Source organism: Lepidochelys kempii, chromosome 10, assembly GCF_965140285.1.
Source record: "Lepidochelys kempii isolate rLepKem1 chromosome 10, rLepKem1.hap1, whole genome shotgun sequence".
NCBI lineage: Eukaryota > Metazoa > Chordata > Testudines > Cheloniidae > Lepidochelys > Lepidochelys kempii.
In genome coordinates this window covers 12,789,588-12,802,372 of record NC_136389.1, presented here as the reverse complement: position 1 = coordinate 12,802,372, position 12,785 = coordinate 12,789,588, and the positions used below count along the sequence as shown (strand labels likewise).

Sequence of the window (12,785 nt, the reverse complement as noted above, 5' to 3'; positions counted from 1 at the left end):
GGTCAGCCCTCCCAACCTGGCCAGCTCCAGCTCCCAAAGCCAGCAGGTCCCTTTTCTAATGATAGGAATAGCACCAATATCTATGAGATGCCACCGTCAGGGCCTGCAGGCTGGTAAAGCAGGGGGCTTCCCTCATCAGGCCCTGAATGCCTGCTCCACCCCAATGTAGCATAAGAAAGCACGTACCCATTGCATTGCTATTCAGGAGGAAAACACCATGAGCAGCTCCCCCTTCCTCCATCAGCAGGTAAAATGGGTGAGCTCCATAGAGGTTGTATGACTCCTGCAAAACAGAAGTTGTCTGATAAGAAACTTGTTTTCAATATGTCAGGGTCACCCAAAGGAAGGCAGAATGGATAACAAGGGAGGTGTCTTAGGAAGGAGAGTTATGAGCCATGGGGAGCAGTTGACAGATGCCTTCTGGACCCTCTTGGCTCAGCGTGATTTAGACCTTGGCTAGGCATGTCAGTTCTGATCACCAATATGTAGGAGAGTCGTGATCAGCCTGGAGAGAAAGGGGCAATGGGCACCCAGAATCATTGCAGAGTTTGCATCTGAAGGCCAAAGGGGCTTGGGGTATTTCAGCAGAGAAAAGCAAAAAAAAAAAAAACCAAAACGGAAGCTACTGTAACAGAAGGGATCAGTGATGGAGTGGGACAGGATGAGCTACAAAGGGCCTTCTAGAAGGCATCATAAAGCAAGGGAATTATGCATAAGTAGGGCTGCCAGGCACAACGACCATACTTCTCTCACAGTGGCAAAGATACAAATGGCTGCCATGTGAGCCCATGGCAACAGATTAAATAAATCCATGTACAGGACACAGTCATCTTTAAACAGAGCTAGAGGGGAGTGAAGGACACAAACGTAAAATGGGGCGCGAGAAACCCAAAGGGAAAAGATGTTTCCTTCCTATGTGACCCAAGTTTGCTGTGTCTCAGCTCCATCCCTAATGGCCCATGTCCCACACCAAAAGGAACTCTGCTCAGCTGAGGAGTCTCTATTAACACAGACCCCAGACTAAGCTGGTGAGGTGATTCAAGAGTCCTCTGCTGCTGAGTGGAGAGGTCGCCTTTGAACCTGGTCGCCTTTGACCCAGCATGACCTTCCCGTAACCCTTCAAGTTAACCACAGAGAGGAAGGGGGGAAGCCCTCTGGATGTTAAAAGACTTAGCAGACACATTCTTAGCCTGCCCACATCTCACTGTTACTCGGGGTCTAAAACACGCATCAGAGCTGTGTCTTCCTCAGAAATTCACCCAGCTTTGCTGAAGGAGTTGCCAGTAGTCAGACTCCACCCATCAAACTCCCGAGGGAACTGGGAAGCAGTAAAACCTCTGTGCACCATAGTGGCACAGAGCCATTCCCAGAAGAGGGGTGTTATCTGCTCTAGAGGGGAGAGGACGGGCTGCCAAACCAGCACAGGAGGGGACTTGCTACACCAAAACACAGAGGGGTCATGTGTCTGCTCAGAAGTAACCTGATGCCGGGTTCTGAGCTGGGCTATGGAAGGAAGCAAACACAGTTCTTGTATGTAAGGCAGCTGTGCAGGTTGGGCCTGTTCCCCTGAGGGGAACCTTTGATGGGCAACAGCGGAGTTGAAATAGCAAGACTCTGGCCCTGCACGTATCACCGAGGGGACCATAGTACCATGGGAGGGACATCCCGGGCCCACAGCGTCAGGGTGGTCCAGTTCAGGCTGTGCAGGAAGCTGCTCCGATGCTCCCCGAGGCCGTAGAGGAATTTTGAAGGGAGGACGGTCGAAATCTGGAGAAACTGGTCAGCGAAGATCAAGGGAGCCACGGTTGTGTTTAACCTGGACGAGTGGCGGGAGGGGAGTGAGAGAAGATACAAAAAGTGGGCAAGAAGCAGGGTGAGGGACAGAGCAGGAGCAAGAGAGGACAAATATCATTAAAACAATGTCAGCCTGCTCCTCTGCTGCTGCGAATAGCAATCACGGCACCTTCCCTCCAGGATCTCAAACTACTGCACAAACTAGGTACCTTCTACCCCTGGTGCACAGACTCCTAAATTCTGTTACAAATCCCATGGCTCAGCAATTTGAGTGAACTCTCATAACCCAGCCAAATGCAGAGCCAGGACACAACCTGGCCCAAAGGTCAGCATGACTCAGTCTGATCCAGAGATTAGGTTTCAAGTCAAGGTGCGAAAGTCTCCTCGGAGATTATATTTAAGTCTCTAAGCTACAGAAACAACACAGGAGTGAGGTTTCCTGATTGTCTAACCACCAGCAAACTACTCCGAAGAGGACCGGTTTAGCAAATACACAAAGTTTTAAGCAACAGTAAAATAAGGAAAGGGTGGTGCATTTGAGGTGGAGAGCAAAGCAAAGAGCTCTTCTCTAACATGCCCCGTCCTGCTAGAACTGGCCACATGCTTAAGGCTGTGGGCAGGTCACAGAATGGATCTGTACATACTTACACCAGGACGGCATTTGGCCCTTCCCCTGGCAAATCCAGTGTGTGTGCGTGTGCGAGAAAAGAGCCAGATTTACAGCCCTCACACTGATTTCTTCCCCAGATTATCTGGCCTCAGTCCAAACTTGCACCCCACAGGCCATCTGGTGTGCAGCGTAAAAACAATCCCACTTAGCACTTACACAATGCTTTACATTTGGAAGGCACCGGACAATCACTAAGTCATTAATACATTATGCAAACAAGCACTTTGTAAATGCAGAAGGACAAACTCTTCTCTCCGTGCCAAGCCACATCATGACCACATTGACCAAGTTCCCAGAGTCAGCCCTGCATTCTTTCTACCCAGACCCAGGAAGTGATGTGCTCCTCTCTAGGTTCTTATGCGGTGCCCATCCCCATGGTGTCTGAAACCTCGGTTCTTGAGGAAGGAGGAAGAGGGAGATCAGCTGTCTCCCCCAGCCTAGAGGGCATGCTGACACAGCAAAGCTCATGTTCTTCCCACCCAAACACAGGTGAATAAACCAAGCAGGTGGCGGACTTGGTCTTAGGAGAGGAGAGAGACAGTTCCTTCCCCCCTCCTAGCCTCAGCTCTGTGGTGCCCCCACAGGTGGAGCTAACGGGTGGGGTCAGCTGCTGAAGTTGGAGAGAGAGAAGAGGAGGGGGAACTCTTACAGCACAGTGCCAGAGGCTCTGCGCCTCAGCAGCAGGCCAAAAGGCTCCTTGGAGAACTCCAGGCTGTATATGGGATTCTCTGCTCTCTTCATTGCCTGAGGAACCTCCAGGGGGACTTCGAATCGAGGGCTTGTGGAATCCGTGATCTATAAAAGGGGGAAAACATGCCTTACAAACAGCGAAGCAGGAGGCAAAGGAGTGTTTAATTGGCTCAGAGGGGCAACCTGACAGCAAGCTAAACTCAGCAAGAAGACAGCAACAGCTAGTGCCAGGGGGTACAGCTGCCATGTCTGGCTTGACCCTAGACTAAGACATGAGATGGGTTCTATTGCTGGCCAGGGGCTGGTGTCAGCCTGCAGAGACCAGGGGATTTAGTTAGCCGGACTGAGAGGCCCTACCTGGGACCCTTCTAGGCATGGAGGCCTTGAAGGGAAGGGACACACACACCAGAGAAGGCAACTCACCTTGATGTGTAACCGAGTATCTGTTTCAAACTCCACGCTCAGCTTCAGCCTCTCAATGTCTCTGGGATAATAGGCCTTCACCTTCCTCCTCAGCAAACCCACCATTCCCAGCTCAGTCTGGTTCAGGCTCTCCAGGGTGTAGCTGGGGAAGTCAGGGGGGTAAAAGCACCAGGGCACTCCACTCCTGCTCCCCAAAGGCTGGTCACGTTCAATAAAGCAGCACCCCCTGCTCTCACAGAGCTCTTTCGTCACCACCACGTTCCTCTCAGGGTAGCAGTCAAAGCGGAGAGGCTCAGGAACAATGCTGCATTTCTCTAGGGGTGTCTGTCCACAGTGGCCCCCAGATGCCTGTCTGAGCACCCACATGGTGACTCCACTCAGCAGGCCAGCTACCATCAGCAGCAGGCCAACACCCAACCACCAAGTGGACAACTTCCAAAGGTAGGGCGGCTTCCCATCAATGCTCTCTTCTTCAGCATAGGATTCTGTAGGCTGGGGGATGTCTGTTGCCAGCTTTTGGTAGGACTTCATCTTCCATGTGCTAAAATGAGGGAGGGAATAAAGCACCAAATGAAGGAACTGGCAGAGAAAATCCTACCCTACTGATGAGGAGATTCTTCCACAGGAGAATAATCATCATGAAGAATAAGTGATATCAGACCATACCATAGCCCCGAGGTTGAATTTCCCTGCCTTGTCTTGCTGCCTGCTCACTGTTTTTCATAATAACTTTAGAGCAACATACAATCCCTGCAGCTCTGGTCATTGGTCCCTTTGCCGTAATACTTGCATTGTGCGGAACATACAGAATAACTCTTGACTCTGGAGATGGGTTTGAAGGTGGAAAACAGGACCCTGCCCTACTCGATCTGCTGCTCAGTGCTTTGCCTAATGTAAGTCCAGGCCCTGCACAGGTTCACAGGGTTGGGAGAATCTACCAAGAGCCCTCCCGTACACATTGTACAAGGAACAGCTGCTGTTTAAGCCTGCATTCTCACTGAGCACCTAGAGAAACAAAGAGCACTACCAGCAGAGGTAGCTAGCCTCCTGCACAAGCTGACAGACCAAAGCCAGGGAAGTGGTGGGACACACACACACAAGCCTTTCTAAGGATGTTGCAGTTGCTACTCCAGTGAGTGCTCTCCAGAGGTATTCCAGCTATTTCTGAGTTTAGGGAGCGATAATGTTTCCAGGGTCTGTTATATGGGCTGAGCCCTTCTCCACCCACCCTACCACAGCTGTGGCTTTCTGAGATCCTTGTGAGGTGCTGAGCACACTCAGCTCTCATTGAAAACAATTGGCATTGAAGATCTCCAGCCCCCTGGAGTACTGGACTTTACATTGTAAAATCTTTGGGGCAGGAACGTGCCTTAGCCTCCATCCCATTATAAATGACTAAAGAACTATTTTGGAAATCTCACATACAAACATCTTCTCTGGGGCCTCCTTGCAAACAAAGAGCCTTGCTGAGCTGCCACTGCAGGAAAGGGAGAGATCTCCCAACACCTTAAACTACAGCCATTATTTCTCTAAAACATAGATTTGCACATATACTAATTCAAACGCTTTTCACACCAAATCTGCATTCTGCAGGCAAAACAAAAGCACAGAGAAATTACTTTTCTTGATGTACAATTAAATATTTTATTTAATATATACACTGCAGTAGCACCAAGATGCCTCAATCATGTCGGGCCCCATTGTGCTAGATGCTATACAGCCATATAATAAAAGACAATCCCTGCCCCATACAGCCAAGCAGCTTTATTTAATGCATATTCCCCAAGACACTCAGGACCACCTTGTCTATTGACTCCATTAATACAGCCATATGCTGATGCAAAACTCTGCAGCTGTGTGTGCAGATATTTGCATGAACAAACTGGTTGCGAAAATGCAGTAACCTGATCCATGCACCAAATGCCCCTGGGCGCAGGGGTTCACAGGTGCAAACGGACTTGGCCTGCCACCTCAGTGGAGGCTGGTGGAACACAGGACCCCAAATTGTTATTTGAACGGATCGCTATGAACAGTTGGTATTAAAAATCCCCCCTGCCAATGCACTGGGCCACCATTTCTCTCTCTGGAAATCCCTGCTGAACATACTTAGCTATTTTGCTCTCCCCTGCCTCTGATCCGGTGAGAGCTAAGAAGCTTACATACACCTGTCTCCTCTTGACATTGTGGTTTCAGGAAGACAGTGAGGTCTCCCAGCTTGCAGCACTTTGTGCCTGCTGTACCATAAACCTCCTAAAAGAAGCCCCGCACATGGGCTCTACCACTTCAGTCTATTAGCAGCGCAAGCATCCTAACTTCCTGTACATTTCTTGAGTACCTAAGAAAGTTAGATTATTTCTACCTGAATGCCTTTTGTTTATATTCAAAGTTCTAATAAAGCCATATTCCTATCAATTATGTCATACCAAAGTTTATTAGGAGCTTTTCTCTTCTCTGAGTTCAGTGGGAGTTTCTAGAAAGGATTTCAAAGCCCACTACAAAAATGGATAGGCATTATTATCCACATTTCACAGATGCACAGAGAAGTTGTGGCTTAGAATCATAGAATCATAGAATCATAGAATATCAGGGTTGGAAGGGACCCCTGAAGGTCATCTAGTCTAACCCCCTGCTTGAAGCAGGACCAATTCCCAGTTAAATCATCCCAGCCAGGGCTTTGTCAAGCCTGACCTTAAAAACCTCTAAGGAAGGAGATTCTACCACCTCCCTAGGTAACGCATTCCAGTGTTTCACCACCCTCTTAGTGAAAAAGATTTTCCTAATATCCAATCTAAACCTCCCCCACTGCAACTTGAGACCATTACTCCTCGTTCTGTCATCTGCTACCATTGAGAACAGTCTAGAGCCATCCTCTTTGGAACCCCCTTTCAGGTAGTTGAAAGCAGCTATCAAATTCCCCCTCATTCTTCTTTTCTGTAGACTAAACAATCCCAGTTCCCTCAGCCTCTCCTCATAACTCATGTGTTCTAGACCCCTAATCATTTTTGTTGCCCTTCGCTGGACTCTCTCCAATTTATCCACATCCTTCTTGTAGTGTGGGGCCCAAAACTGGACACAGTACTCCAGATGAGGCCTCACCAATGTCGAATAGACGGGAACGATCATGTCCCTCGATCTGCTCGCTATGCCCCTACTTATACATCCCAAAATGCCATTGGCCTTCTTGGCAACAAGGGCACACTGCTGACTCATATCCAGCTTCTCGTCCACTGTCACCCCTAGGTCCTTTTCCGCAGAACTGCTGCCTAGCCATTCGGTCCCTAGTCTGTAGCGGTGCATTGGATTCTTCCGTCCTAAGTGCAGGACCCTGCACTTATCCTTATTGAACCTCATCAGATTTCTTTTGGCCCAATCCTCCAATTTGTCTAGGTCCTTCTGTATCCTATCCCTCCCCTCCAGCATATCTACCACTCCTCCCAGTTTAGTATCATCCGCAAATTTGCTGAGAGTGCAATCCACACCAAGGCTTGGCTTGCCCAAGGCCACATAGTGAGTGACAATACCAGGAATAGAATCCTGGTTTCCTGACTCCTAGTCCAACATCTTATCCATAGGACCCTGCTGCCTCCCCTATATAAATAAGATAGACAGATATAGACTGACAGGATATACCCCTGTGTCCACACCCCACACACTACTGGTAATCATCTTTGTGAGGTTTCATTTAAAAACTCATAATTTGCAGGTCATTATTGTCTTGAAAATTGGGTGTGGCAACATTGTATGTGAAGTTATGAGATGCCACTGTATGTTGTTATTAACACATGTTCCAAACTGAGGTTGCAAAAAGAGCTGACTCAAACAAAGGAATGTGTGCATTGCTTAATCTGCATTTAACCAGTAAACACACTCATCAAACTGGTGAGGAAAAAGCAACAGGGAACATCCTTCTCTATAGACTCTATCTCCTCAATCTCAGCTGGAAATGGCTTTCAAGAGGGGGACTGACACTACAAAAAGGAGGGATAAACACTCCAAGACACCCCCCGTCCCTGCTTATTGCATTCATGACACCAGAAGCAACGAAGGAAGCATTTGTTGGATTGGAAAAGGGGTTCTGACCTAAGGAGTTTGCTCAGTAAAACTGTTGAAAGCATGTGATGAGAAAACTTTGCTTTGAATTTAACATAGTTTGTTAAGTTAAACACTAGTAGAATTTTTATCTTTATTTTGTAACCATTTCTGGCTTTTATGCCTCATTACTTGTACTCACTTAAAATCTCTCTTTGTAGTTAATAAACGTGTTTTATTGTTTTATCTAATCCAGTGTGTTTAAATGGAAGTGTCTGGGAAACTCCATTTAGGGTGGAAAATTATGTGTATATTATTTCTAGTAAAGCAATAACGGACTATAACCAAGGCTGGTAAGAGCCAAGGTGTGGCTGGCTGAAGCTCACACCCAGACATAGCTGGGACTGACTTGCATACTGGAGGTTGTTTGTGAGAAATCCAGGCTGGAGGCTACAGCAGCAAAGCATTGTAAAGGGTCCCAGGTTAGAGGGCAGGGATGACACAGCTTCTCATTAGTCTGGATTGTACCTTGATATGTCACATAGACATATATAGCTACATTATGTATTAGCTACAGATGTACATACTACAGATGGGCCTGAGTCACAGATGGGCCAGATCCAAACTTCCCTGAAGTGTGGGTGCATTCAGATCCAGATTTCTGCCTGGGACTCCTTTCCAATACACATGTACATATGCTCGCTTGCTGAAATCAAGTACATAATTTTACATTCTCCACCAAGGCTCTTCTTCTCTGCTACATTCAATGTAGAATACAGATTGAAGAGCTTCTTTCTGTTCATTAACAAAAGCCATCAGAGTCTAGAGATTACTATGAAAATGCAGAAGCCCTTCAGATTAACTGTGGATTTCCCTGTGCAATATGAATATCAGAACAAACAAGCCATAAAGTAGGGGCTGCTGTGAATTGGTCACTTCACCTTGGTGTGGAATTTCAGGTTTAAAGCCATCTGTAGACTGGCCCCAACAAGGAGAATCCTCTGCTGGACAGCTGAGCAGGTGGAAGGCTGCTTTGTGCCACTGCACTAATACAAAGTAGCCTTAGCAGAGCTGAAGATCTGGTCCTACGCCTTGAACTGTGCTACTTATTACTGTGTTCAGAGATGAATCTCAAACCATGCTGGACAACCATTTTCTGACATGGCTGTAGCTAGCCAAACCCATGCTACAAGCTACTTTTCTCTACATAGAGGCTAATTCTCCACTGCCATGTATCTTATGTAGCCATTTACACCTGTGTAAAGTGAGCGGAAAATGCTTCTCTTCTGATAAATGGCTGCACAGGAGTAAATGGCTACACAAGGTGCAAGACAGCGGAGAGTCAGGCTCATAGGGACAAAGCCTGACCTATGAGTGTCAAAGTGCCTAATAGTCAGTAGATTCAACTCCTTGAGGATACCACTCAAGTAAGAGGATCCTCAGGTGATGGAGAACTACCACAGTGGCTCCTACGGCATCCTGCCTCCTAGCTGCTGACCTGGAGGGTGTGATTGGGGAAACCAGGGTATGCCTAGGGCATCCATGTGGGCCAACATTCCCTATCTGCCAGAATGCCCCCACAGGACTCTGGAAGTCAGCCTACTTTAGATCAGCCATGCTGTGGCTGGGAATGACCCAATGCTCAATGGCCCCATAATGGGGGAGCACAAAGATGACTAAAAAATTGCCTTTGAACCCTCAGCTTGAGCTGTATGTATGCTCTTTAGGCACACTCCAGGCCTTGGACCATGGTCCGTAGCATGGTAGTTAGTCTATTGCAGTTTTTGAACACGCTTTGTAAACTTGTGAGGTTTGACGGCAAGCAGCACTGATCCTGTCTTAGGCAGTAGCTTTATTTTAGCAGTACTAGAGCTTTAGCCAGCCTAGCTAAGTCAGTTCAAAAAGGATGTGATTCTTAAAGTCCTGGGATACCCAGGAGAGGAAAAGAAGAGAAGCTGAGAATCAGCTCCCTGATTTTCTGCCTCAGCAAAGCTTAGAGCAGCCTAGGGATGCTGTAACTTGTACTACCTGACTACAGGTCCACAGGGACCACATATCAGCAGGGGGACAGTCAATGCACTGTGATAGCCATTTCCCCACCCTGCTCTCAATATGTCTCCTAAAATAGGGCTGTGAGGAGGGGAGGTGTAGGAGCTGGGTATGCTGGCTCTGCACCTGCTGGAGACTCCCCTTATTCCAGAGGAATCCCCAACAGAAAACTTGCAGGTGGTTTCTGCTCCTTTGCACCGCTTGGGTAGTGCAAAGGGAGTGGCACAAGGCAATGAGTCTAGCTTAAAATATTAATTGTAGCCTCTTGATCTTTTTTTTTAAATAATATGTTTGGCCCGCAGGTTGAAAAGGATTAATATCACTGGCTTAGACAGACAGTTTCAAACATACGAGACCAAGTGCAGAGACAGATTGAAAGTCTGATTTTAAAACACTCAGCCTTTCATACGCTCTAGTTCAGGGGTTCTCACCCTTTTTTGTTCTAAGCCCCCACCCCGACATACAATAAAAACTCCATGGCCCACCTGTGCCAGCCACAACGATTGCTTTTCTGCATACAGAAGCCAGGGCCAGTGTTAAGGGACAGCAAGCAAGGCAGTTGCCTGGAGCCCCATGCCACAGGGCCCCCCACAAAGCTACATTGCTCAAGCTTCAGCTTCAGTCCTGAGTGGCGGGGATGAGGGCCCCAGGCTTCAGTCCCAGGTGGTGGAGCTTCTACTTTCTGCCCTGGGCCACAGTGAGTCTAATTCTGGCCCTGCTTGGTGGACCCCCTGAAACCTGCTCGCAGCCCCCTAGGGAGCCCCGGACCCCTGGTTGAGAACCACTGTTCTAGCTAACAGTCCATGATATTTCATCATCACAGTCTAAAACTAAGTAGATGTATTGCTATTGAGGTCTCAAAGGTTGAGCACATTGTTGATATTGGATTCAGTTAGGGCAGTGTTGCCAAATCTCAGGATTTTATTGAGCTGCAGCCTTAAAGCTCTCGCTCCTTAAGTCATTGACTACATGAGACTCTCGCTTCTTTAAAATGAAAGCTGTTTCTAGCCCTCATGGTTATGGAGAAAAACTTAACATGAATCCTAACAGCTCAAAAAGCAGAAGACAAATCAAAAGAACCCAACATTTATTATATATTAAAAATCTCATGATTTTTGAGACTTGATTTATAATTTTTTGAACACTAGGGATTGGCAATATTGATGACATGGTTATAGGATAACTGGATGAACCCTGCTGGCCACCACTGTCATTTCAGAGTCTCTTGACTCCAGCAAATAAAGAAAACAATCTATTGTAAAATTTCACCCCTTTCTATTATTGCTGTCCCAGATTGTATCTTGTCTCTCTCTGCTGCTGTAGTTGCTCATAAAAGGAGGGGACTTAAAATTTTATAAGCACTATACAGAGATCTCCTTTTCTCTTACTAGACTCCAGTCTGATATATAGCTAAGCTTGGCAGAATTCAATTTTTTTTAAATATAATTTCAACTGATAATATCAATATCTATTTTTAAGCATTTTAAAATCTTTTTATTGGCTTAATTTTCACAGTAGCACAAAATTGTGGGTTTCATGCTTTTTATTTCAAGTTTTATCAATTTAAATTTTCCCAGTTGTGGGAAATTCGGGTGGGGTCAGACAATTATCTAATGACAGTAAGCACTGAAATTCAAAAAGTTAAAGCTTTATAATTATTAAAACACAAATTGTCAACATCACATGTCAAACTATATAAAGTAAATAGCCTTAAATCAAATGCTAAGTTCTCAAGCAACATTTTTCTTCCTTTGCCTATCTGTACATTTCAATTACTTGTGGAAACTTTTTTGTCCGTGTGCTTGTACCATGATATCGATGGTTACTAACACTAGCTGATAAAAAATATAATCCTTCCAAGCTTAAATATAGTGTTATATGGTAACTGGACACTTGTATTCTCCTCTTGTGGACTTTAGTATTGCATAAAAGTCACACTTGAAACTCAAGGAGGAAGTACTTTGAAATCCATGTGACTGAGAAAAAAATTGAAACTGAAAGCCATTTTCTCCTCCATTGCCAAAAATATAAGGAACAAGGATACATCACAAGATCTCAGAAATAATATGAGAAACTTCTATTAAAAAGCAAGGAAGAAAAATTGCTTAATTCTAGAAGATGTGAAAGAGATTGTTATTATTTGACTAGGTGCTTGGTGCTGTACAATACACAACAATAAAGACAGTCTGTTCCCTCTGGACCTTACAGTCTAAAAAACATACACAGATGACAAATGGCACTGGAGAGCCCAGATGAGAATAAATTTAAAGGAAACCCCCTTCTCCATATTGAAGGTAAACTCACTTATTAGTTTCAGAGTAGCAGCCGTGTTAGTCTGTATTCGCAAAAAGAAAAGGAGGACTTGTGGCACCTTAGAGACTAACCAATTTATTTGAGCATAAGCTTTCCTGAGCTACAGCTCACTTCATCGGATGCATGCATCCGATGAAGTGAGCTGTAGCTCAGGAAAGCTTATGCTCAAATAAATTGGTTAGTCTCTAAGGTGCCACAAGTCCTCCTTTTCTTTTCACTTATTAGTATTGCGGAAGAAGAGATGGTGAAAACAGCTTCACAACACATGACAATCAGCCACTACTTTAGAAATGAACAGTGCTCCTAAATATTCTACAGAAGCCCAACACGGCTGTGCAGCTGCATCCTAGATTCTTGAAATGGTAGCCTCCCTTTGGCACCACTTACCTACCTTGCCGTGCCCCGTACAGCTATCTTGAACTCAGCCCCCCTGGGCTGCCAAAGGGGATGATGATCAGCACTCTAAACATTGCATCTGAAATGTCCCACGCTCCCTGAGGTCTGAAAGAAGTTAGGCAGAGCAGGCACCCTGCAGTTTACTGCGTGGGGGGCTTTTCAGGCAAGACCTTGTATGCCCGAGTTCTGCCAGGACGTTAGGGGGTCTAGGGCATTTTTTTTTTTTTTTTTGGTACAGGACAGAGTTTGAAGCAAATTGCTTGTCTCTGGCCACCCTGCGAAGCTGCTACCCGCCGCCCCCCCGCCCCAGAGGTGGCTGCAGCTCCGCAGGGCGGGGCGTGCAGGGTTAGGGACGTTCCTCATGGGGGCGAGCAACACAGGACAGATGTTGGGCTGTCTCACACCACACTCGTCTGCCCCA

The 12,785-nt window shown here is 46.4% G+C and overlaps 1 protein-coding gene across 4 annotated transcripts in view; it reads right to left on the bottom strand.

Moving 5' to 3' along the window:
- Positions 1 to 12,785, bottom strand: part of LOC140918192 (lysosomal alpha-glucosidase) — a 28,813-nt gene that overhangs the window by 12,194 nt on the left and 3,834 nt on the right. The window contains exons 1-5 of one of the 4 annotated variants that reach the window (XM_073362021.2): positions 12,356 to 12,541; positions 3,578 to 4,118; positions 3,114 to 3,259; positions 1,651 to 1,816; positions 187 to 283 (exon numbers count right to left, since the gene is read on the bottom strand). In XM_073362021.2, the coding sequence (XP_073218122.2) occupies positions 187 to 283; positions 1,651 to 1,816; positions 3,114 to 3,259; positions 3,578 to 4,108 (940 nt within the window). In that variant the 5' untranslated portion in view covers positions 4,109 to 4,118; positions 12,356 to 12,541. Of the gene's footprint in view, positions 1 to 186; positions 284 to 1,650; positions 1,817 to 3,113; positions 3,260 to 3,577; positions 4,119 to 5,683; positions 5,838 to 12,355; positions 12,542 to 12,785 lie in introns of those variants that run through there. The other 3 variants (XM_073362022.2, XM_073362019.2, XM_073362020.2) reach the window with 3 other exon arrangements.